The sequence below is a fragment of the Rhinolophus hipposideros genome (genome assembly GCF_964194185.1).
Source record: "Rhinolophus hipposideros genome assembly, chromosome: 6".
In the NCBI taxonomy this organism is placed as follows: Eukaryota; Metazoa; Chordata; class Mammalia; order Chiroptera; family Rhinolophidae; genus Rhinolophus; species Rhinolophus hipposideros.
In genome coordinates this window covers 97,822,490-97,846,999 of record NC_138052.1, presented here as the reverse complement: position 1 = coordinate 97,846,999, position 24,510 = coordinate 97,822,490, and the positions used below count along the sequence as shown (strand labels likewise).

The 24,510-nt window shown below is 45.7% G+C and overlaps 1 protein-coding gene across 2 annotated transcripts in view; it reads left to right on the top strand.

The window, feature by feature from the left end:
* The window catches only part of DRC11 (dynein regulatory complex subunit 11), a 133,028-nt gene that overhangs the window by 32,509 nt on the left and 76,009 nt on the right, over positions 1-24,510 (top strand). For both annotated transcript variants that reach the window (XM_081051929.1, XM_081051928.1), the window contains exon 6: positions 84-289. In XM_081051929.1, the coding sequence (XP_080908055.1) occupies positions 84-289 (206 nt within the window). The remainder of the gene's footprint in view (positions 1-83; positions 290-24,510) is intronic.

The window sequence follows — 24,510 nt, the reverse complement described above, 5'->3', positions numbered from 1 at the left end:
TATTGACATAATTCATTAGTGTCTCTTGTTTTTCAGCAGCTCTGTAACCTTTATAATAGTTACCTTTTTGCTTTTACGTTCAGAATCCACCTCCTATGTTTAACGAAGTCAGTGCTACCATAACCCAGGCTGAAAAGGTGACCTGCCTGCGGAATGAGGTGCAGATAAAGCATGAAGAGGACTACAGAGAAGCCTTGGTTACAATCAAGGATGACCTGAAGTTAATAGAAGGTCCCGACATCAAGGAGAACCTTCAAGACCAGATCCGGCACTGGTTCATCGAATGCAGGTGAGCGTGAGGGGCAGAGCCATAAGTCCTGACAATCTCTGCTGTAGTGGCCGAGATTCCTGTGTGTTTGTAAGCACAGAACACGTTAACACAGATTCACAGGGAGGGGGAGGGCTCGGCTTCATTTTAGGAACATGAAATGTCAAGGCTAAGAATTCAGGAACTAATTGTTTGTAATGAGACTGCTGGTACTGCTTTTTAAAAATGTGGTCCATATAATGCTCCTGTGACCACGTGGAAGTCAGCATCGTGCCCCCCTTCACTCCTCCAGGTGGTCCGCAAAATGATACGGACACACATCTGGAGGCTTGCTTCCCGAGAAATAGCTGCGTCGCCTTGGGCGAGTCATTGAACTCTCTGTGCATCTCTGTGTTTCCTCGTCTGTGACAAGAGGACAGGACTCAGGCCCCTTCATGAGTGTGTTAGGAAATGCAGAGCGCTGAGACTGCTCTGAGTAGGCCATCGGACCACTGCATTGCGACCGTCTGCTTTTCCTATGCCCCCTCCCCCACATGACAGGTCCTGTTAGGACACGCGTGGTGCTGAGAACAGAATGGCGTCTGAATTCCACATACGGGCAGTGAATCGTGCAGGCTTCCATTCCTATCCAATTCCATGGCTATATCTGGGGAAATATACTTGGGATGGTTTTGTGCAATTGTGGAAATTTAGGTAAAATGGCATTGTTTCAAATGAATGGTCTTCTGATTAATTGTAATGGGTTATAATTAAAACCTTCATTTTTATAGTTATTGAGGATTAACTGTGTTCATGAACCTCTGTTATCAGGAACTGTCCGCCTTTTTCTCAGGACTTCAGAGAATAGGTGCCCACAGATTTGTTTTCTATAACATAAAGGACATGATTCTTTTATATAGACATTTTAAAATCCAATTTTTTAGGTGACAGAACCAAGTTGAAAGCACTGTGTACAATTCTAACCCCAAATAAGCTAGATATATACAAAATGTACATATATACATACACACATATATATGGACACAGATATTCATACACACATTTAACTTATTATATACTTGTGTATGCATGGAAATTTATGGAAGGATACACTAGAAAATTAGCATGGCTGTGTCTGGAAACTAGAGCCCTGATGTTTGTTATCTTTTACTTTGTATTGTTGTGTACTTTAGAAGTCTTTTCTTTCAATATTTATTATTTTTATAATAAAATACCTACTTAAAAATATATTAGAAGAAAGACAAGCAATGAGTTTGGGACAATCCACAATAAACACTTTAAATTTTAAAATACCCAAATTTTTAAAGAGGAATACCTGCATAAATAAATAACACTCTTGGAAATCACCTTTTCATTAAAGAACGGAAGGACATGAGGCTGGCAGTAATCGTGAGTTGGTTCCCCGGCCTGAGGTTCTAAGGTAGTAGGGTGCCTTCTGCAGGCCCTGATGTCATCCTGGGAGCCGCCCTGCCCATGGTCCCAGGGGCCTTGGGCTCCCTTTGAAGAAATAGCCCCTTGAGAACATTCTCTCTGATGTTCCTGACCTGACAGCTGGAGGCCGAGATAGAGCAGCTCCCAGGGGCGTGCTGTGTGTCATTCACAAAGCCAGGAGATGCCTCTTTTGGAGTCATGTGAGGTTGAGGGCAAATTTATCTTCATAATTGGATTACATTGATCTAATTGACTTTGATAAAAATCCTTTTCCTTGCTCTTTTGAAATCAAAGACAAATAAAAAGCAAATATTGTCTTTTGAAGCAGGAAACATGCATGATCAGTCCTCAAGCTAAATTCCAATAGGGCACACAATGACTATTTAAGAAATTAGTAGAAGTTACAATTCATCTATACTCCCACAATTTAGAATACTTACTTTGGCTTATTTAATTACTACTTACAGTTGCCAAAAGGGGTTTATACCAGGGTCTGTTTTTTAACTCAATTTTTAAATTATTTTAAAGGAAGTCTTATTTTCCATTATTAAATGTAGTACATGCTCATTGTAGAAAATTTGCAAGATAGAGGAATTTAAAGAAGAAAATTAATATTATCTATAATTTTGGTATACAGAGATAGCTACTATAAAAATGGTTGGTGAACTTCCTTCCAGTCTTTCTTTCTCACATATATATTTTAATTACATTTTTATGATCCCGGTTTCTAATTTTTAAAAATTTCACATTGGGTTTTCCCATGTCCTTAAAATATTTTCCAAAAGAAGTTTTTAGGATTGCTTAACACTCTATTGCATGGATGCAGTAGATAATGACTTATCTTTTTAATCTTTTGTCAAATTGACAAGAGAAAAATGCAATCTTAACCTTTTAATTTGCATTTATTTTATCTATGGGGCTGTTGAAGAATCTTTTGTATTTTTGTCAATAGCATTTCTTCTGTGAGCTGCCCAGTTCTTTACCTGCTTTCTTTTGTGATGTCTTTTTGTTAAGCGATCTCTAAAATGTAGTTATATATATATATGTATTACTGATACTAAAGCTTTTTTGACATATTATTGAAGTAATGACTTCCCAATTATCATTTGCCTTTTATTTATTCAGCTGGCCTATAGGAAAGCTAGAAAGAGAAAGAAAGAGAAGGCGAGAAATGAAACAGTCGTTAAGAACCCACTGTCCAGTTCCTGGCCCTGAGCCTCCTCCTGGCCATTTATGAATGGCAGTAACAGTACCTGCAGTAACAGTACCTGCAGTAACCGTACCTGCAGTAACAGTACCTGCAGTAACAGTACCTGCAGTAACCGCACCTGCAGTAACAGTACCTGCAGTAACAGTACTTGCTGTCCACCGTCATGGGGATTAAATGAGATAGTGCAAATAAAAGGTCCTGCCACCTCCTGGTTGAGGTTATGAGTTTTATAGGAATTTTTCCTATTTTAAATGAGATTTTTCTTGAAATATTATTTTCTGTTATTATTAGTTGTATGCTTTTATATAACTTGTGCCATTACATAACTGAACTCTCAAGTTAGTTCTAATTGTTTTCAGTCAATTGTCTGAGACTTTCTTGGATATATAGTCTTGGTGAAAATGTAGCTAATACTTTCTCCCCATCCCAATAGTCACTCATACGTCTCTTTCCCACCCAGTGGAGCAAAGGGGACACCAGGCTGTCAGCTAGGGTTACCTTTACACCCCATCCTCTGGTGTGTTTCCCTTTGTTTCACACTTACGCTCTAGGGACCTAGAATCTTCTGGAGAATGTGGCGCTTGTGTTTATTGTCCTGTAGAAAGGCGAACTAATTGAAATAGCTAGTTTTGCCCAATATTGCAATCTTGGAAACGTGATTTCAGTAGGACAGTGCTTCAGCTGTTCATCAAGCCCCAACTTCCTCTATTAACCTTCATTCCCTCCTCATATGCCCAGAGTCCTAACTCAAATGTGGGGGCTCATTGCCTGGAACTCACCCAGGGCCTCCCTGGGAATTAGAACCATTTTGGTGATTGAATACATAATATAAGTGTGTACTCATTTTAAGTAATAATAATAACTAACACTTATTGAGCGCTTATTCTGTACCAGGAGTTCTAAGTGCTTTACACATTAACCAATGGAACCCTTGTATTAATTTGCAATTGCTGCTGGAACAAATTACCACAGACTCTGTGGCTTACAGCAATAGAAATTTCTTTTCTCTCAGTTCTGGAAGTCAGACATCCAGGGCTGTGGCCCCTCCAGAGACTCTGAGGAGAGTCCGTTCCTGGCCTCTTCCTGCTTCTGGAGGCAGCCAGCATTCTTTGGCTCATGGCCACATTACGCCAAAATCTGCCTCTGTAGTCACATTTCCTTCTCTTCTGCATGTGTCTGATCTCCTTCTGCTACTCTCTGACAAGGACACTTAAGATGGCATTTAGGGCGCACACAGTAATTCAGGATAATCTCCATTTCGTGGTCCTTAATCACATTTGCAAGGACCCTTTTTCATATAAGACAACATTAACAGGCCCCAGGGATTAGGACCCAATATTTGGAGGTGGGGTCATTCTTCAGTCTCCTCCAGCACTCCACAACCCTATGAGATAAGCACTGTTGTCCTGTCACTCACTGAGAGCACCCTTAAGGAAGGACCAGGTTTGTACTGCTCTACACCAGCACTGCCCAGTGGGAGTTTCTGAGGTGGTGGTAATTGTCTAGACTCACTGTCCGGCGTAGTAGCCACGAGCCACGTACTGCTATTGAACACGTAAAAGTTGGTTAGGGCCACGGAAGATCTGAATTTTTAAATTTTATTTTAGTTTACCTTTAAATTTAGGTCACCCCATGTCATTAATGGTGACCATAATGGATGGTGCAGTCATGGAGACACTTGTTTTCAAAAAATCGCTTGCTGTAGTTGCTATTTCTTTCGGCTTGGGACCTGTCATAAACTGTCATTTAAGTTTCAAGATCCATCAATAAGCTTCATTGTAAAGTATCATCCAGGGGTCTTAGGAGTGGCCTCCTCCAACCCCTGAGGGTGATAAAGGAGAGCCCTGAAGCCCAGGGGGGCTGCCTGCCCACAGCCACTTATGGCCTGTGGGTTCTGGTCCCTTCCTCGTTTCTTCCAAGTCTCATCCTCCTTTCCCTCACAGGTATCAGAGCCACCTGAGTGCCCGTCAGCTCTAATAACCAGGGCTGATCTAGGCCTTCGGGTCTTTGCAAATTGTCCTTTTGTGGAGCGTTGCCACTTAGCCCCACCAAAATTTTATTACTTGTCGGAATGACACCTGACGTCCAGCTCATCCTTCAGTCCTGACAGAGTGACGTCACCCAATAGGGTGACAGCTCTGGGACTGGCCCAGTGGCATTCCTTCTTCAGCAGACGACTTTTAATCCTTAAGGAAACTGAAAGTGATTTAAATTAAGTAGTCTTATTCCATCTTTTTTTTTTTAAATTAAATTTATTAGGGTGACAATTGTTAGTAAATTTACATAGATTTCAGGTATACGATTCTGTATTACATCATCTATAAATCCCATTGTGTGTTCACCACCCAGAGTCAGTTCTCCTTCCATCACCATATATTTGATCCCCCTTACCCTCATCTCTCACCCCCCACCCCCTTACCCTCTGGTAACCACTAAACTATTGTCTGTGTCTATGAGTTTTTGTTTCTCATTTGTTTGTCTTGTTCTTTTGTTGTTTTTGGTTTATATACCACATATCAGTGAAATCAGCAGAGAACCTTATTCCATCTTTTAAAGCCAACACAGAGTTAGTCAGAAAGGATGGGTAAGAGGAAAGGATCTGGGGGCTGGGGTGACCTCCATCCTCAGCAGGGGAGCCTGGCGGGGAATTAAAATGCCGCTGCCTTTTAATCTTGTGATGTGATGGTATCTATTATGTTACCTTAATTTTAAAAAAGTACATCATAAATCACACACATGCGTGCACATAAGAGTAGAGGTCTTACAGCCAGGCTGTCTAGGTTCACATCCCAACTCTAGCACTTGCTGTGTGACCTTGAATGGATTACTTAACTCCTCTGTGCCTCCATCTGTTCATCTTAAAATGAGAATATTAATAGCATCTATGTCAAGGCAGGAAAACCGGTTAATACTTCATAAAGCCCTTAGAACAATGAACAATATGTGATATATGTTACACCTTCAATAATTATTTTACACATATAAGAAGGCCATCACCGTCTCAGACACACAATTTACTGTTTCCATTCCTGAGTGGGGCCTTTATATTCACAGCTGTAAGCATCTTTGCAAAATGCTGCCTGGCCAGTCTACAGAAGGAGGGACTGGCTGGTGTAGAGGCGGGGGAGGAGGGGCTCTGAGGGGTTGGGGGGATAAAGTTGAGGGGATAATAACAGGGCATGCAAGCAGATAGACAGTGGAATGTGCTTCGAGTCCCCAGGGTGGGGCGGGCATGTCCACAGATTACCCGCAAACATACATTCTTTCTGGAAGAGGTCTTGGAATGCTTTGTTATTTTTTCATTTTTAAAATTGACATAAATGCAGTAAAATTCACCCTTTTGTGTACAGTTCGATGAGTTAAGCTTTGTCATTTTAAGGTTTGTCGACCAGGGAGACCTACAGACTCCTTGTCTCACTCCCTCCCCTCCCCCCTGCAGTGTATGCCAATCTAGGAGTCCAGGAATTCATGGAGGGTGGAGTCTAGAAGAATCTGCAGGTGGAGAGAGTGACCTGCTCACGGCCCAGTAGAGCTCCAGCAGTGAGCAGAAATTTGCTGCGGGTGAGTGGTGTATTTGGAGTGAGGCAGAGCATCAGTTTCCTGGAGAAGTGAGTTTCTCGTCTACACATGGAAGGCTGTGCGGTCTCTCTCCACGCTGCCTTCTCCGTGCTATTCCCTGGGCCCTCGGACCTTGTCACGAGCCTCTGCTAGGCTCCCAGGCTGTGCTGCAGTCTCTTCCTGCAAGTCAGAGGGACTGACCCCTGAGACTCTCAGACCCTCGGGATCTACCTGGCACTGACCGAGGCCCCTGCGGTCGCCGTGGCTTCGAGCAAGAGTTAAGGCAGACCCACAGGCGCCGTGCCCTTCAGTGTGCTCGTTGGTTCACACACAAGTGCGGTGGGTGGAACAGCCTCCTTACACCAACATCACAGCACAGTGAAATCACCGCAACGTGGCCGTCAACGTGGCAGTAACAATTTAGTAAAGTATTGTGATAACAAACCAGTCCCAGAGCCAATCAGAACGCGGTGTGCAGGGCGGCTGGTCCGGGATGTCGGTCAGCAGAGGTTCGGTCTGAGTCTGACAGAGCAGAGGAGCAGTGTGCTCCCCTCTCAGTCGGGAGCGGCTCTCTGAGCTGTCAGAGTCCTGGGTTCCGAAGGACTTCAGCAGAGCCGTCTGCCGTCCCCTTATCAGTCCTCACAGACTTGTTTCCTATCAGCCCCTGCCGCTGCCGCGCCATCTATCTGGTGGTTGTTTGTCTTCATGGGGGATTTCCACCGCACTCAGTGTCCAAGATGGAGTCACGCTTGCGCATGCAAAATGGAGTCACTCTTGCTCAGATGAAAACACACTTTTCAGGGTCACTGTGCACAGACCTACACCACCTTCCATCACTATTCACTCCTTCGGAAGATGCCCTTTCTTCTGATCCTGTGTGTCCCCCCACCGCCCCCACAAGAGAGACTGTGTGTCAGGTGCTTCCCACAGATGCCCTGATGGGACCCCAAGGCTTAGAAAGGTTGAGTGGTTCTCTCAGGGTTCATGGCTCATGAGAAGCAGGGCTGGAATTCATACTCAGGTCTCAAACCCAAAAGCCACGATGCTCCCACAATACCAATCACAATTCCTCATTCAGGGTATTCTGGCAACAGGAACCTTGTCCTGTGGGTCTGCGACTCCACGGTGCGATAAGTGTGCAGTGTCATCTTGTAGGAAAAGATGGTGGTTGCCAAGGCCACGGGGCTCATTAGCTGCGACCTGGAAACCCAGGGCTTTCCTTATTCCCGACTCCTTCTCTTTCCCCTGCTTCACACAGAGCGCAGTGATGGTTCTGTGTAGATAAAAGGGAGGGAGAGAGAGAGAGGAATCATGGGATTTGAGAAAACTGGCTTGCCCCAATTATTTTACAGATGACAAAGTGGACTCAGAGAAGTCAGGTAACTTGGCTAAAAACTTGGGTAGTTACCGGCAGAACTAAAAGTCTTACGGGTGAGTAAAGACTTTCTGAATCGTGAGCATTGTGTAAAACTGGAATTGGGTCTCCAGGGAAGGTTCAGAATTGTCCTCTCTGAGGACTTTTAAAAACATCAAAAGAAACCACCAGCGTGTTCACAATAGGTATCTTTGGGTAGTGGGATCATGGCTACATTTGTTCTTTTCCTTTATATTCTAAGTTTTCTACATGCAGCGTGAATGACTTTCAGAATGAAAAGAGATGCTTCAGAAGGACTGTGGGATAGGGGTGGTCACACACAGGGAGGTGAGGGGCTCATTATTTTGAATTCCTTGTGTAATTATATTTTCAGTAAATTTTCAAAAGCAGCTGTGGTCTGTAGCAGAGATGTGAACACAAGTAGGCTACTCAGATGAGAAAGTGAATAGCTTTTTTCTGCCAATTGCTTTGGTGGGAATGTATTAGGTTGAATGGGGGACAAAAGGAGAGGTGGGATGAGAACCGAAGGTCCAGGCATTTGTACCGAGACCTTAGGGACAGGTGCACACCCGTGTGAAACTGCATATTGTGGGAACAGAGTCCCAGAGAGCAGTTTCCAGGCTCTCGGCCTCACGTGGAGAGGTGCTGGCTCAGGTAGTAAATGGCCATCAGCTGTGACTGGTTGGCCGACAGCTGTAGCCAGTGAGCCATTGGCCACTGATACAACTGCCGTGGCTACACTGGCAAGAGAGGATTGCAGCTAGAAAGTTGGTTGGTTAGTTGTTTGGCTGGCAGAGAAGCGGACAGCGGATTGCAGATCGTGTGGATCCTACTTCCTGCGTCTTGCCCGGCCACCAGCGAGAACGTAGTGGTATGACTCCCCTACCCATGGCTCCACGGGTGTTCCTTTTTGGCCTCACCATGTCCTGCGTTCTCGTCACGGTAAATCAAATTAAGAACACCAGTGGCTATAGGCTCGTGTGGTTTACCCAGGTGCCAAGTGACATTGAAAGACAGGCACAGAGGCTCATTTACAGATGCAGTGGACAGAGTCCCCTTCTGTGGGCCATGATACCCTGGTTTCCGCTGTGCCCTCCATTGTGCCTCTCTGTCTGTCGCTCTAGATTGCAAGCCTTTGGGGGGCAGGGCTGTGATGTCTTCTCCTCTGAACCCAGCACAGGGTCTGGGGTCCAGCAGATGCAATGCATGTGCTGAGCTGAGCTGAATTCATTGGCTGAGAAGAGCTGAAGGTCCAGCTAAATACTGTAATTGCTTGGGCCAGACTGCATTGCCTTCAAACTGGAGTACACATCAGAATCAGCTGCCAGCTTGTTGAAACCAATTTCTGGGCCCCCCCCGCCGAAGTTCTGTTTCAGTCGGTGGGACTGAAAGTCTGCCTTGTTTTTTTTTAATTACCTCCTACTCTATTGATTCATTATGTTTTCTGCGTGATAAGAACACTTAACATAGAATCTACTTTCTTGGCCAATTTTTACATACACAACAGTATTATTAGGTACAGGCTCGATGCTGTATCGTCGATCTCCAGGATTTACTTGTCTGTATAACTGAAACTTTGTACCCTTTGACTCCTACCTCCCTGTTTCTGCCCGCTCTCCCTGATTGTCCCTGGCAGCCACCATTGTACTCTCTGCCCCTGTGAGTTTGACTATTTTAGATGCTTTGTGTAAGTGCCCTCGTATAGTATTTGTCCTTCTGTGTCTGGCTTATTTCACTTCGTGTAATGTCCTCTAGGTCCATCCATGTTGTCACAAATTGCAGGCTTTCCTGGTGTTTGAAGACTAGGTACTATTCCATTGTGTATATGTAGCACCTTGTCTCTGTCCCCTTAGCCATCAGCGGATCTTTAGGTTTTTTTCCACATCTTGGCTATTGTGAATAACGCCACAGTGAACGTGGGTGTGTACATGGAAAAGCTCACTTCCTCGTGTGTTTCTCTTTCACTCACACCCTACTACCACACTCACACATCAAGCAATTCTCTGCGACACCAGCAAAGTGTCCTGTAATTCAACACAGTTCTGACACAACGTGGAGACGGACTACTCCCGCCCAACTTCAAATGCCAGTCGCAGATGCATTCCTGATTGGCTAGACATCAGGGTTAGGTTTGGTAATTTGCTAAAATGACTCACAGAATTCAGGAAAACACTTATACTTACTGGTAATATGAAAGGATATGATACAGGATAAAGGTGAACAGCCAGGTAGAAGAGATGCGTAGGGCAAGGTATGTGGGAAGGGGTGGAGCTTCCGTGCCCTCTCCAGGTGTCACCACCCTCCCAGCACCTCACCTGTTCACCAAGCTGGAAGCTTTCCGAAGCCTGTGCCTTTGGGATTTTCATGGAGGCTTCCTCATGTAGTCATGATTGATTATTAGCTCAATTTCCATCCCTCCTCCCCTTCCTGGAGAGCAGCAGGTGGGGTTGGAGTTTCCTAGCTTCTCTAATCCACTTGGTTTTTCTAGTGACCAGCCCCCATTCAGGGAGCAAGGACACTCTGTGGGGACAGAGCCCCACAAAGCAGTTTCCAGGCTCTCGGCCTCACGTGGAAAGGTGCTGGCTCAGGTAGTAGATGGCCATCAACTGTGATTGGATGGCCATCAGCTGTGGCTAGTTGGCCGTCAGCTGTAACCAGTGAGCCATTGGGCACTAATATAACTGCCATGGCTGCATTAGCAGAAAAATGGGGGCTACCAAGAAGATGGTGGCTGAGCTGACAAGCGCAGATTACAGTTAGGACAGTGTGGCTCCTGCTTCCTGTGTCTCCAACCCAGCCACCAGCAAGAATATAGTGGTATGACTCCCCTACCTATGGCTCCGTGGGTGTTCCTTTTTGGCCTCACCATATCCTGCGTTCTTATGTGGGGAGCAGGAGCTGAGACCCCACAGGCCACCCTGCACGGCACACTCCTACCACCAGGAAAAGATGGAACTCACAAGAGTTTTAAGAGTGCTAGGCCAGGGCCCAGGGCAGAGACTAAACATATTTTTTCTGTTATTTCTAAGTGTGCAATTTACTAATTTAAGGTAGGACTGCAGGATCATATGGTAGTCCTCTTTTTAAGTTTTTCGGGAAGCTCCATACTGTTTTCCATAATAACTGGACCAACTACCATTCCCACCCACAGCACACAAGGTCCATTTCTCCACACCCTGGCCAACACTTGTTATGTGTCACCTCTCTGGTAACAGCCATCTCCACAGATGAGAGATGCTATCTCACTGTGGTTTTGATTTGCAGTTCCCTGATGATTAGTGATTTGAACATCTTTTCATATACCTGTTGTCCATTTATATGTCTTCTTTGAAGAAATGTCTATTCAGTTCCTTTGCCCATTTTTTTAATCTGGTTCTTATTTTGTTGTACTATCAAGTTGTAGGAGTTCCTTATATATTTTGGATGTTAACCCTTTATCATAGACATGGCTTGCAACTATTTTCTCCCATTCTGTAGATTACCTTTGTATTTTGTGGTTTCCTTTGCTTTCCAGCAGCTTTTTAGTTTGACGTAGTCCCATTTGTCTATTTTTGCTTCTGTTGCCTGTGCTTTGGGTGTAGAGTCTGAATTTCTAACAAACTTCTTGGAGATGCTGGTGACCTGGTCCTGGGATGGTACTTTGAGTCACCTCGGGCTCTCTGCCACCCTCTGCACACCTTCCAGGGAGGTGGGCAAGGGTAGAGAGGCACACTAAAGAGTGGCAGAACACTGCAGGGAAAATTAAAGCCAGTATGATCCTGAGAAATAAAAACTCTCCAACCGACTGCCTCTGCTGAAGTCACAGGAACGGGGACAGTCAGATCACTGTGGAGCCACCTTCTTTATGGTACTGAATACTGTGACAGAGGACAGACTGTTCTTTGGATATGGAGGCTTTTCGTTTGGTTTAGGACGTTCTTGTGTCGTATGGTGACATGTCCAACACGTATGTGTTGCTTTGGGAAGAAATGATTGTGCTTTGTGTTTCATAAATAGAAATTTCCCACCTCATTGAATGAGGTCCAAGGACCTGCAGAGCTGACCTTTTTGCCCTAAAGCTGCTCTTTTCTGCAATTCACTCTGTTGCTGTTTATAAAAGATTGTTTATTTTTGAAAGTATCACATGAGAAATAAGTCTAAAACGTATATATCTGGGCATTTTGCTAACTTACACTTTTCCTCCTCTGACAACTTTCCTAAGCTTTCTGGACTCCTGACGCCTGGCATTTTGAACTATGGGTCCGTGAAGAGAAACGGATGGCAGCCTATTTGAATGGAAAAATCTTCCATTCCATCCTAAAGTGACACTCTTGCCTGGGTATTAATTTTTCTGTACAAATAAATATTTATGACAGAAAGGTGAAAAGCATTTACAGGTATCGTTTGCCAAACAGAAGAGTAGCCCAAATCAAGAGTCAACTGCGTAATCAGTGATATATTGTTCCTTTTAATACAAGTGGGCGGGGGCCAGGCAGGGAGGTTCCTGTAGGATTCAAGCATAAGCAATGGTAATACTTTCAAATCAAGAAGAAAGATTCTGTCTTGAGTGAGAACTGTTATAAAACCTCACTAATAAGTAGAAACATCAGTGAACTAATCAGATTTTGTATCGTGCCACTAAGAAATTGCCTTGCTTTGTGCTCTGCTTCTCCCTCTCTCCTTTGAGAAGTGGGGCACCCCTCAGTTTCCCAAGGACCATGGTAATTAAGTCCATGTGCAGCCAATCGCCTTTATTGAGTGTAAGTGAATTTATAGGCAGAAAGTGACACTTGTGGAGGCTTCTGTGCAGTGGCACTAGCTGCTTTCTTTAGAACGCAAGAGAAATTTATGAGCCTGCTGACATTAATGGAGGTGGCTGGATGACTTGGGGGGTACCGGCCGGAAACCCCTCCATCCATATATTTTTCATACTTGATGAAACACAGATAAATCTCTGTCCTGGGAGTCTGAAATGGTGGGGCCCGTTGAAGCTCAGTGTCAGACCTCAGGGGAAAAATTGATCATTTTAGTAGTTCTGCTTTCTAAATCACCGAGAATTCTAGAGCTGGTCATTTTCACATTTGTGCAAGAATGTTTGACAATGTGCATAAATTTTTAATAGGTGCTAAGTTTACCAAATGTTCTCTACCTCACTTTTGCTCATTGAAAGATGGAGGGGATGGGTGGTTTTCTCTTCAAGCTTCCCCAAGATAATAGAACAGAAAGGCGAATCAATCGCTATGTCAAATGGATTTTTATAAGGAAGTAACATTAATCATTGAAAAGATTCTGTAAGAGGTTAACATTGCCCTTCCCCCACAGACTTTGTCACATATAAGTCATAAAGTGTCTAGCGCTGAGAGGAACTTTGGAAATTATCTAACAGGCACACAACGCTTATTTTTTACTAACCAAATGAATCAGCCTAGTTCCACTGCACCGTTTGGCAGAGAGGAAAACCAACCAGGTTCCCACAGCAGTGGAGCGATTTGCTCAAATCACACCGCTAATTAGTGGCAGCAGCCCCAGGTTTCTCCATTTCCAGTAAAATACTATTTTCATTATACAGCTACCCTGTTGCTCCAAAAATAAGACCTAGCCGGACAATCAGCTCTACTGCGTCTTTTGGAGCAAAAATTAATATAAGAGCTGGTCTTGTTTTACTATAAGACCAGGTCTTCTATAATATAATATAAGACCAGGTCTTGTATTAATTTTTGCTCCAAAGGACGCATTAGAGCTGTTCGTCCAGCTAGGTCTCATTTTGGGGGAGCACAGTAGCCTCTCGGATGTGTCTGAGGCCTTATGTTAAGGTTTTATTACTGGCACTCCAATGCACCGTGTACTCTCCATGGCCACCAGCTCCATCAGCTGCACCCATGAGTCCTATGCAGAGAGCCGAGCCTGCAGGTTGGCGAGCTGCTCGAAGCTTGGCTCTGCTTGGGCAAGTCTCTCCCACTGGCTCAGGCCTTGCCTCCCTCGCCCCTTCCCTTCTTTGTCTCCATGGCAACCTGATGGAGGCACATAGCTTTCAATTCCATCCAGTTTGTTGACTCCCCAGTGTGAATCCCCAGCCCCGAGAGGTCTCGTAAACTGCAGACATGGAGACCCAGCCGCCCAGGCAGCGTCCCACTCAGACATGGTGGACAGCTCGGGTTCCATGTGTCCGCACTGAGTTGGCCTCTGATCCCCTGAAACCTGCTCCATCCCAGCAGACGGTGAACCCACCCTGCCAGTCTCTTCGTGTCATCTCAGACTCCTCCTTCTCTTAGCCCAACTCCCAGTCAGTCAGAAAATTCCACTGGTTCTACCTTCAAAACATACCCCAAATTCACCCATTTGTCTGGCCTCCATTTTCACTGCCCCCTGGGTCTGGGTCTGAAGCCCATCAGCCCTGGCCTGGACCACAGTAGCCTCGTAATTCACTGCCCTGCTCCGACCTTATTCCCCAAAATCTGTTTTCAGGATGATGAGAGTATATTCACTATCTGCTGCTGTGTCACAATATTTCCACAAAAGTAGTGGCTTCACATGACACCCACTGATGGCTGCACAGTTTCCGTGGGTCGGGCATCTGGGTATCACTTAGCTAGGTCCTCTGCTCGGGGCTGGGGTCTCATCTGCTCCCACACTCTCACGATGGCAGCATTCAGGTCCTCGTGGGCTGCCAGCCTGGGGGCCTCTGTTCCTGGCTGGCTGTCAGCTGGAGGGCCCCCAGCTCTTTGCTACGTGGGCCTCGCCCTGTGGCAGCAGCTTCATCAAAGCCCACAGGGAGAGAGTGGGGCCACGTGCCACTTCCCACCAGGTAGAACAGAATCGGGGAACTAACAGCTCTTAGTCCTGCTTGCTGTGTCCTATTGGTTCCAGGCATGTCACAGGTCCCGCCCACACTTGAGGGAGAGGGAATAGAAGGTGGTGTGAACACCAGGGGTCAGGGAAACCCAGCTGCCTCAGAGTCTGTCTGCCAGAGAGTAAGAATCTTCCTCTGAAAACCCAGGGCAGGTCATGACCCGGCTCCCTTTTCCCTCCAAGAAGGCATGTCTGGGCCCACTGTCCTGAGGCCACTTAGAACCCTGGCCCAGGGACACCTCCTTCTCAGCAGGAGCTATGACCCCGCCCTCCTCCCCAAGAACCCCAGCCTCTGGGAGACCCTCTTCCACGCGTGCCGCTCCCAGAACTGCCCCCAATGTGTGTTTTGTTCCTTTGAGCAGATCTGGGAGAAGGGAAGTTAGAGGCTTGTGCTTATGTTACTGAGTCCTTTTTCTGCAGCATAAGAGAAAAATTGTGATATGATTGTTTTGGGGGTTTTTTGGTTATTTGCTTCCAACTTGTTTGTGTTTTTGTTTTTCTCTCTGACCCAATTGTTATTCAGATGGTACTTTTAGGTTTCCAAGTGGTTCGAAATTAAATCACTAGTATTTTATTCCCAGAAACATAAATAGTTAAGTGATAGGAAAATGCAATATTACGTACATCAATAAGAATAATGTGGTCATTTCAGTTCATGCAGAAAAACCATTTAATATAATCAAATACCCACTTCATATTTTAAAAAGTTAACAAAAAAGCCGAGTTAAATTTTTAGCATAATAAAATGTAAGCTGAATGAAGGCAGAGATTTTTGTATCTGCTGTTCACTGCTTTTCCCCAATACCTAGAACAGGGTCTGTCACATAGTACACACTCAATAAATATGTCCTAAATGAGTAAGTGAATGAACAAATGAAACACTGAGTATATTTTTAAAAACAAAAGAGAGCTATACATATAGTGAAGAAATTGGATAGTCCTTCCAAAAAGAAAGGACAATATGAATAGGCTTTCCCCCAATAATAATTAGTACCATAATATGAATTATTGTTAATCTAAAGAAATGAAAATAAGAGAAATGAGTATTTTTAAGAAAGTGGCAAAATGTATATTTTTAAAAGTCAATGGTAGGCAAAATATGGAAGAGAAATATATGAAAATTCAAGAAGTCTATAAAGATTAAAAGGAATAAATAAAAAAACGCTTGAATAAATGGCAAGATATGCCATGTTTCTGGTTAAATGGAAAGATGACAGATCCACTCTAGGTAATTTATAGAGATAGCGCAATTTCAATTAAAATCCCAACAGGATTATTTATTGAACTTGAAACATAATTATTAAAGTCATTAGGATTACAATAAGAAAATAAGAACAATAAGAACAAATGGCACAGTATTTTCAAGTATATTATAAAGAAAAATAAAGTAAATCCATGATACTAATACAAAGGCACAAACATGTATCAGTGAAACAAAGCAGAGAGCCTAGGAACTGACAGAGATGGCAGCAAATAGTGCATAATGAATTAAGTCAAAAAAGTAGGAAGAATGGAAAAAATATAGTTGCAATAACTAGGTTGCTTCCTTGTTAATGCTAACGAGTAGTAGAAAGCAGAATGGAGAATTGAACGACCCTAAGGAGGTCACAATTTTCCAACTACAGGAACAAAAATATTTTCAAAGAAAATTGGACTAATTGTGCTATAAAAATTACAAAGTTCATATAATACTCGAACCCTAAAATAAGACTTAAAAGGAAACCAACGAGAAATAAAATTAATTTTATTATAAATCATTTTACTTGATTGTTTTATTTAATCACATACATAATCCCTATTTGCTAGAACAAGGAAAACAATACTGAAATGTATTAAAAAAAATTAACAGTTTTCCTCCCTCTGGTCCCATACCTCAGAACTAATGCAGTGAACAGTGCGTGTGTGTTTCCGTGCACGCATACACACACATGCGTGCACACACACGCACACGCTCACACATGCACACACATGCATCCACACGCACGTGTGCGGTTCTCCTCCCGTCCCCTGTTCCTTTTTCTCCTGATAGCGCGTATCCTCCCCAGCCAGCCCATCACTAACGTCCTCACTATTCAGAGAGCAGGTTGGTCTTTATGAGGCTGGATCTGGTCCTTGAAGCATTTAGTAAGTTCCCAAGGAACACAAACCTCAGGTCCAGAAGCTGAATGCTACCGTGGGATTTTACTATTACTACGTAGCCGTTCCCCAGTGGGTTGTTATTACAGTTTTTATGATCTGCAATTTTTGCTACAAAGAGTGCACCAGAAATACCTGGGCTTTCGTTTCTGTAAGAATCCCAAAAGTGGAGCTCTTGGGCCAGACGATGTGTGCGTGCGAAAGGCATTTGAAGTAGTTGTGGCAGCTGGAGCACTAAGGATCCCCTGTGAAAGTGTTCACGCAGCTGCGGCAGTGGCTGTGTTTGTTAGTGGGGGGTCCTGGGCACCCAGCACAAGCCCAGGCTCCTTCCTGTAGGGGAACCTTTTGCCTTTGGATAAGTCACTTAAACGTTCACATTTTCAAATTTCCTCCTTTGCAAAATGGAGAAAAGGACGCACCTTGCAGAATTTCTGTAAGGATGAAATGCAAAACCGCATTGTGAAAGGCGTGAGTGAAAATGCTTTGGAAATCTTCATGCCACCGACACACGAGCTGTTATAGTTTCTGTTAAGTCAGTGGACCCAAAAGACGGAGGAAACAGTCACACGGAGTGAGCAGCAAAGTGTCAGCCTCCCCAGCAGCTCGAGACGTGCAGATTCCAGTGGGGCTTCCATCCTGCACCCAACTGGTCAGCACCCGAGTGGGCAGAGTCGCGTTCCAGTCTCCACCTCAGGTCCTTGCTGAGGACTCCGTGGGCAGCAGGTTTCTGGAGAGCTTTTGGGGAAGCAACATGGGTCCAGGAGTAGAGCATGGCCCCGGACCCAGAGCGATCTCACTGGTGACACTTTCACACTAGTAAATATTCAAAAGAATATTTGTTAACGCTGTAAACGCACGTCCTGCAACGATTTACAGTATGTGTCCCACCACAGAAGCTGAGACAGTAGCTACCTGGTGACATTTCCTCAACCAATAAGACTATCCAATTGACCAAAGGTCCTTCCCATTTCCTAGTGGGGAAAACAGATGGCAGAGGGAAACCAGAACAGCGTGGCGCGTCTGCTTGAATTCTTTCCTTTTCGGGAAGTGACCAGGGCTTTTCCTGGTGTACTCCCATCATCCTGCCTCACTCCTGTAAAATTTGGGCAGGGCGGGGAGGTTGTGGTTATGACGCAGTTTCATTCTTCCCACTTAAAATAGTGAGACGTTGGCTCCTGGAAAGTGATTCTAGAGCAGAGCACCTGATTTTCAGGAGCAGGTTGCTACTGTTAGCAGGAGACACCTGAGTGGTGTCACTAAGGTGACCTGGAGACGTCAGGATGCTCCCAGAGGCTAAGAGAGCAGAGGGCATGTCTGCCCCGGCCCAGCCCCTGCCCCCACAGTGTGGGCCTTCAGTGGTACTTTGTCAGGCACTAGCAGGAAATGGCACCAACATGGCCTGAGTCACCAGATGCCAATGACAAACCCTACTTGTACAAAAGAAAATGTGGGCTACGTCACACTTCCGCTGTGGAGGTGAGGGAGCGGGCAGGTCTGGCTGGCCATGGGCCTCATGCCCGAGTGGGGACTGGGTCCCACGTGCCTCAGGTGGGAGCTCATGTCTTAGGCTCAGGACCAAGGTCCTATCTGTGGGGCCGGACAGGGCTTGAGGCAGGGTCATGAGACCAAGGATTTGGATGAGGTGGGGTTGGGGGAGAAGTGAGTGAGAACAGGATGGGATCGACAGAGTGGGGGGGGAATGGCTGGGGATTCGGAGCTATTGCTTATTGCTTGACTCCTGTGAACGCCACCTGGAAGCTCATCTAGGGGAGAGCAGGCTTGGCTCCCTCTTGGGAGCCAAGCCACTGGAGGCTGTTACCCTGAACAACCCAGTGTGACATGGAAGGGACGCTTTGAGTCAAGACCTGGGATGGAGGGGCCAGAGAAGCTGGATGAAATGTCAGGTGACTAGAGCCATCCGCCTGGAGCAACTGGGCCATGCTATCACTTAGAAGATGGCAGGGAGGGGACCTGGTGGCTCCGTGGCTTCTTCCTTTTGTAATATTCCAGAAGTAATCTGGACCTCGTCACACGATGGTGTCATTTGTTTTTGCAAAATAGTAAACAATCTCGGAAGTTTGATAGATAACGTAGTCAATATTCAGTGTTCATGTTCAAATTTTTCTGAATAATTTTTAGGGAGTAGATTTAATGAATAACTTAAAGTCTGTCTTTTGCAGAAAAAGCAGAGAACCCTATGATTTCACTGATATGTGGGATATAAACCAAAAACAACAAAGGAACAAGACAAACAAATGAGAAACAAAAACTCATAGACACAGACAATAGTTTAGTGGTTACCAGAGGGTTAGGGGGGGTGGGGGGTAGGAGATGAGGGTAAAGGGGTTCAAATATATGGTGATGGAAGGAGAACTGACTCTGGGTGGGAACACATAGTAGGATTTATAGATGATGTAATACAGAATTGTACACCTGAAATCTATGTAATTTTACTAACAATTGTCACCCCAATAAATTTAAAACAAAGTCTGTCTTTTGGAAATTATACCTCATTTAACACAAATTAAATATTGTTCCGGAAAAGTTGAATCCTTGCTTTACAAAGATGCAATCCCCGTGGACTATGCCAGCATTTGCTTGTAGGTGGCTCAATGCAGACTGAGAGCTCAGAATATCAGATAACTCCACAACCTTACCAAGTTCCACATCCATTTCTCAAACGTTGTGTTCTTGGATGCTTTCCACCTTTCTTGTTCCTCTTTTTCTGTGTTTCTCTGTCGATTTGGGTGCGACGAGAGCCCTGACACGCATCGTGCGGGTTGCTTTTCCTGCCGCCATGGGACGAGTTCCATTTTCTGCACCACTTGTCCCATTTGCTGTCCCTACAATTGAGGAGCAGCCTATCTTGGCATCGCCTGTGGCAGCAATTTGAGGACAAATGGAATTTGGGGGCAGAGGGGAGACGACATGCCAGCACAGGCTGCACGTTAACTTTGTAAATGAACGAAGTGATGAAAGTCCAAGGATGAGCACCTGGCGCCGGAATTAAGAGTCAAGGTCTAATCGAGGGAAGGCTGTGATTTCAATAATTACACACACAAAGGCAGCAAATTTTAACAGAGTACTTTTGCAGAGGATTTTGCATTAAAATTGTTTTGAGTAGGAAAGATCCTGGCGTCTATGATAGTATGTTCCAAGCTGCAAAAAGAAACTGAGGTAGTCACCCAGAAACAACCTAGCATTGCCCTGGGTTCTCCATCCCAAGTTTACATGCCTCAGCAAGACCACTTGGTGTGTTGTTTTATCTGAGAGGGAACATCTCTGAGGAGGGAACCAAGGTAGAATGAGGAGCAGGAACTGGAGAAGCAAAGAGGAAGGTGGGCGATAAGCCAGGGAGCACCCAGGGAACCATCAGGTGTGCCGTTGTACGCGGAGGAACCATACATGCAACGTCTGAACCGGGACACTTAAGAATGAAAGGAGCTGCTGGTATTAACTGCACGTAAACTGGGACGTACACGTTACCTCAGTTGTGTGGGCATTGGTTTCATTTTGAGCAAGAGAATTGGTGAACTTCGAGCAGAGAAATGGCATGAGGTGACATGTTTTAAAAGGATCACTCTGGCTGCTCCATGGCAGGAGACCAAGGGGGAGGGTAGCAAGGGGAGCAGTTAATTGCAGGAAAGCAAACAGGATAATGGAGGCACAGACCAGTGGAGACGATGAGAAGTGGTCAGATTTTAGATCTGTTTGGAAGGTAGAACCCACAGGGTTGCTGATGCTTGAGCATGGGTATGAAAAGAGAGAGGAGTCAAGAATGACGCTAGGGTCTTACCCTTGGAGCAACTGGAAAAAGTTTCCATTTTCTGAAACGGGGAGAGTGTGAAAAGAGGGGGAGTTTGGGGAGAGAGGTGAGGACAAGGGTTGTGTCAGGACATTTCCGTTTGAGATCCTTCCTGTACTTCCGGAGGGACACGTTGGGCAGGCAGTCGATTGTATGAGTCTGCAGTTCAGGAAAGAGACCCAGGCAGGAGACGTCACATGAGGTGAGATGAAGCATGCGGGTGGCATTGGAAGCTGGAGGAGAGCATAAGGGGGTGGGCAGAGAAGAGAAAGGACCGAGCCCCGGGCCACCCAGCACTCACGGAGGGGGCCAGGGAAGTTCCAGCAGGTTGAGCAGATGGTCAGGAGACAGGAGAACAAAGAGGGACCCCAATAAGCAAATCGTTTTGGGAAGAAGGGAAGGTGGAGAGCTCAAATACTGCTACGGGTCACGCAACGTGAACACCTATGTAAGCAGACGAGGAGGTGCTTAATGAGACAGAGGAGTGGTGAGAGAGGCAGGAGGAGGCCAGGGTGATGCCAAGCCTGGAAGCCAAGGGAAGAGAACTTTCTACAAGAGGGTCCTCAGTCGTCTGAGCGCTTGAGAGAGAGCAGAGTGCTAAAACCTCCACGGAAAGCTGCAATAGCAAACTCATTGCTAAACTCGTGTATTAATCTTCGAGGGCTCCTCTAACTAATACCACAGTCTGGGCGGCTTAAACAACAGAAATGTATGCTCACAGTTCTGGAGGCTGGAAGTCCAAGATCAAGGTGTGGCCAGGGTTGGTTCCTTTGGAAGCTGTGACGGAGAATCTGTTCCAGGCTCTCTCCTTGGCTTGTAGGTGACAATCTTCTCTCTGTTTCTCTTCATATCGTCTTCCCTCTAACTATGTCTGTGCACAAATATTCCCCTCTTATAAAGACATAAATCCTATTAGATTGGGGCCCACCTAAGATGAGATGAATGACTTCATCTTATCTAATGACCTTGGCAACGTCCCTATCTCCAAATAAGGTCATATTCTGAGGTGCTGAGGGTTGGGACTTCAACCTATGTGTTTGGTGGGGGTCATGGTTCAGCCCATGATGCCTTGTGGGAACTATTTTCATGGAGACGGTGAATGTGAAGGATTCTTTTGAAAAGTTGACAGTGAAGGAGAGCAGAGACAGGTGAGTAGTGGGAGGAAAATGAGTTTTCTAAAGGAGAGACCCTGGGCATGTCTCAGGTTCACAGGGCAGCACCCATTTGGGGGCAGCTGCTGGAGAGAAAGGGCCCCCAGAGTGGAAGGTGTGAGGAGGGGAAGCCAGGAGATACAAGCCAGGCTGCCCTGAGTCATGGGGAGCAGTGCTCCCTTTGACCAATGAAAGTGGGGAGAGCCCTTCGGGTCTGGGATGGACCAGTGGTCCCTATCAAGATGGCAGCTTCCCTCTTGCCTCCCCCAGAGACATACCCAGCCAGCCAGCTGGTGGCAGAACCCGGGAGTGTGAAGGAGGATATGTGGGGGCTGATCATTCCAGGCAGAGAGCCCCTCGTTTTGTCATGTCTGTTGTTTGAATGTCGACGTTCTCACAATGTGTCAGCCCTAAGCACAGCGGCGGGTTTCCTGGACAGTGGGCCTGGATGGATGCTGTGGGTGTCCAGTCCCTGTGGGTGGCAAACCCCATGTCAGTGTGTCTGAGTGGAAGCACAGCCGCTGCCCCTCGGTGATCCTGGGGCTGTGGGGAAGGCAAAGAAAGAATGGAGTGTGTGGCAGGGAGGAGGCAAAGGGCACACAGGTGGGCGGGCATCCCGCAGAAACCAGACGGACTGTTTCTGCTGTTTCTACTCTTAATCTTTCCTGACACCCTCAGTTACTCCCCTGGAAGTCCTCAGACGGGCTGTCACCTGCAGTGATGCTGTCAGAAACACCGTGGAAGCCAAAGTAACATTTTGATTCACGGATCTCTGAGTACAAGCATCTCCCCTGTCGGTTTTCCACCCTCGGTGTGCAGGGTCCAAAGCACTAAAACACTCATCACCTTGCAGCTTCCTTCTGATGAGCAGGGAGAGATCAGCTCTCTTAGTCCTGGGGAGCCTTACTGGAGAGACGGAAGGCTGTGTCCCCCCTCTGTATGGTACACCCTGAAAATGGTGGGGGTGAGACCCAGCAGCCAAGGAAATAGAAAATAGAATTCAAAACCTTTTTTCTCTTAGCATGCACTAAGTGACCAAGTCACAGGGAGAGAGCCCCACCCAGTGCAACCCAGGGCACCCTCGGAATGTCGCAGCTGTGGAAACAGGACCCCTGGCCACAGAAGGGCAGTGGAATGGCATGAGCACAAGAAAGGGTGTGTGTGTGTGTGTGTGTGTGTGTTTCCGTGTGCCCGCACACGAGATAAAGGGTTTTCAGTTTACACTGTCACTTTCTAGATAGGAATTTTCAAAAATATCTTTTAAAGGCATGCCCTGCAGCAGTTTTTACATTCTTAAAGGATAAGACTAATTCACTTTCTGATTATGATTAATTATATAAAGTAATGTGACTGAGAAGAACTAAATATGTTCACTTATCTATGAAAAATAAATACATTTAACATTATTTTTGCAAAAGGTACTATGAAAAACATACGCTATTAAATCTTACTGACAATTGATATGTGACATAATTAAGAATTCCACTGTAAAAATGATACTGTGAATATTTTTAGTTTTTATAAATTGCTAGGTTTGCTTGGAGTCTTCAAAACCATTCAAGCTTTAAAATGTGGGACTAAAATGATACAGTGGAGTTGCTGGTAAAGGGGGTCATCCAAGGAATAAGGTGAGTGGGTGTGAAGAAGAAAGAGTGCTCTAATTTCTCGTCCCAGTGCAGTCATAGTTTCTATCCAAGAGCTGGCTGGGCCGTTTGATGCAGAGCTCAGAACAGGGCAGGCAACCTAACAAGGCATGAGAGATGAATCTCGGGGACAATCAGCATCTGAGGTCAAATATATGCAGCAGCCATGGACTGGAATGTGACCTGCGCAAGGGCAAGGTCAACGTCTTTTAACCTTCAGGTGACTGTCTTCCATAACTGCACCCTTAATCTAGTCAGTACTAAACAAATGTTTGTTGATTGACCATATGAATAAGTGGGTGTATGGATGGATGGATGGATGGATGGATGGATGGATGGATGGATGGATGGATGGAGTGAGTGAATGAGTGTGTGAGGCCACCAAAGGAGCTGTGCTAACGGTGGCTCCATAGACAGAATGGCAAACAGTGTGTGACCTGCCATCCTCACTGCTGGTGCATTTGTCCACAGACCACACACCCACCACACACACACACACACACACACACACACACACACACAGCATTGTGTTCAGTTCCTTTCAAAGCAGCTCTGAGGAGCTGAGTCACATTCCCACAGATTGAGCCCATAGGAGAGGTTCAAGAGACCCGAGACGTTTTGTCCAGACAATAGCATGTTTGAAAAGCAATCATGTAGAAGAGAAAGGGAATCAAATTCCATATGTCCCCAGAAGGTGAAACAGGAACCCAGGAGTCAGGTTGCAGTTGGTCCAGTCTCAGCAAGGACTTCACTACAGCTGGGGGGTCTGGAAGGGGAGGGGGCTTCCTGAGGGAGAGTGAGCCAACTGTCCTGAAGGCATGTAACCAGGGGCTCAGGGAGGTGCAGCGCAGCTGTCCTCAGAGTATGTCCATGACCGCTGGGTCCCCAAGACCTTTTCAAGATCTAAAAGTCAAACTCTTTTCTGATGACCACTGAGACTCTATTTGCTGACGTTTGTACCAAAACATGGTGGTGGGGGGGCTGCTGGGTCCTCAGCGGGGAGCAAGGCAGATGCCCCAATTCAGTCATCGTGCACCTCACCATCGTGCACCTGCCTTTAAACAGTTTCATTCAACAATGTCCTGAGGACGCAGTAAAAGATAAT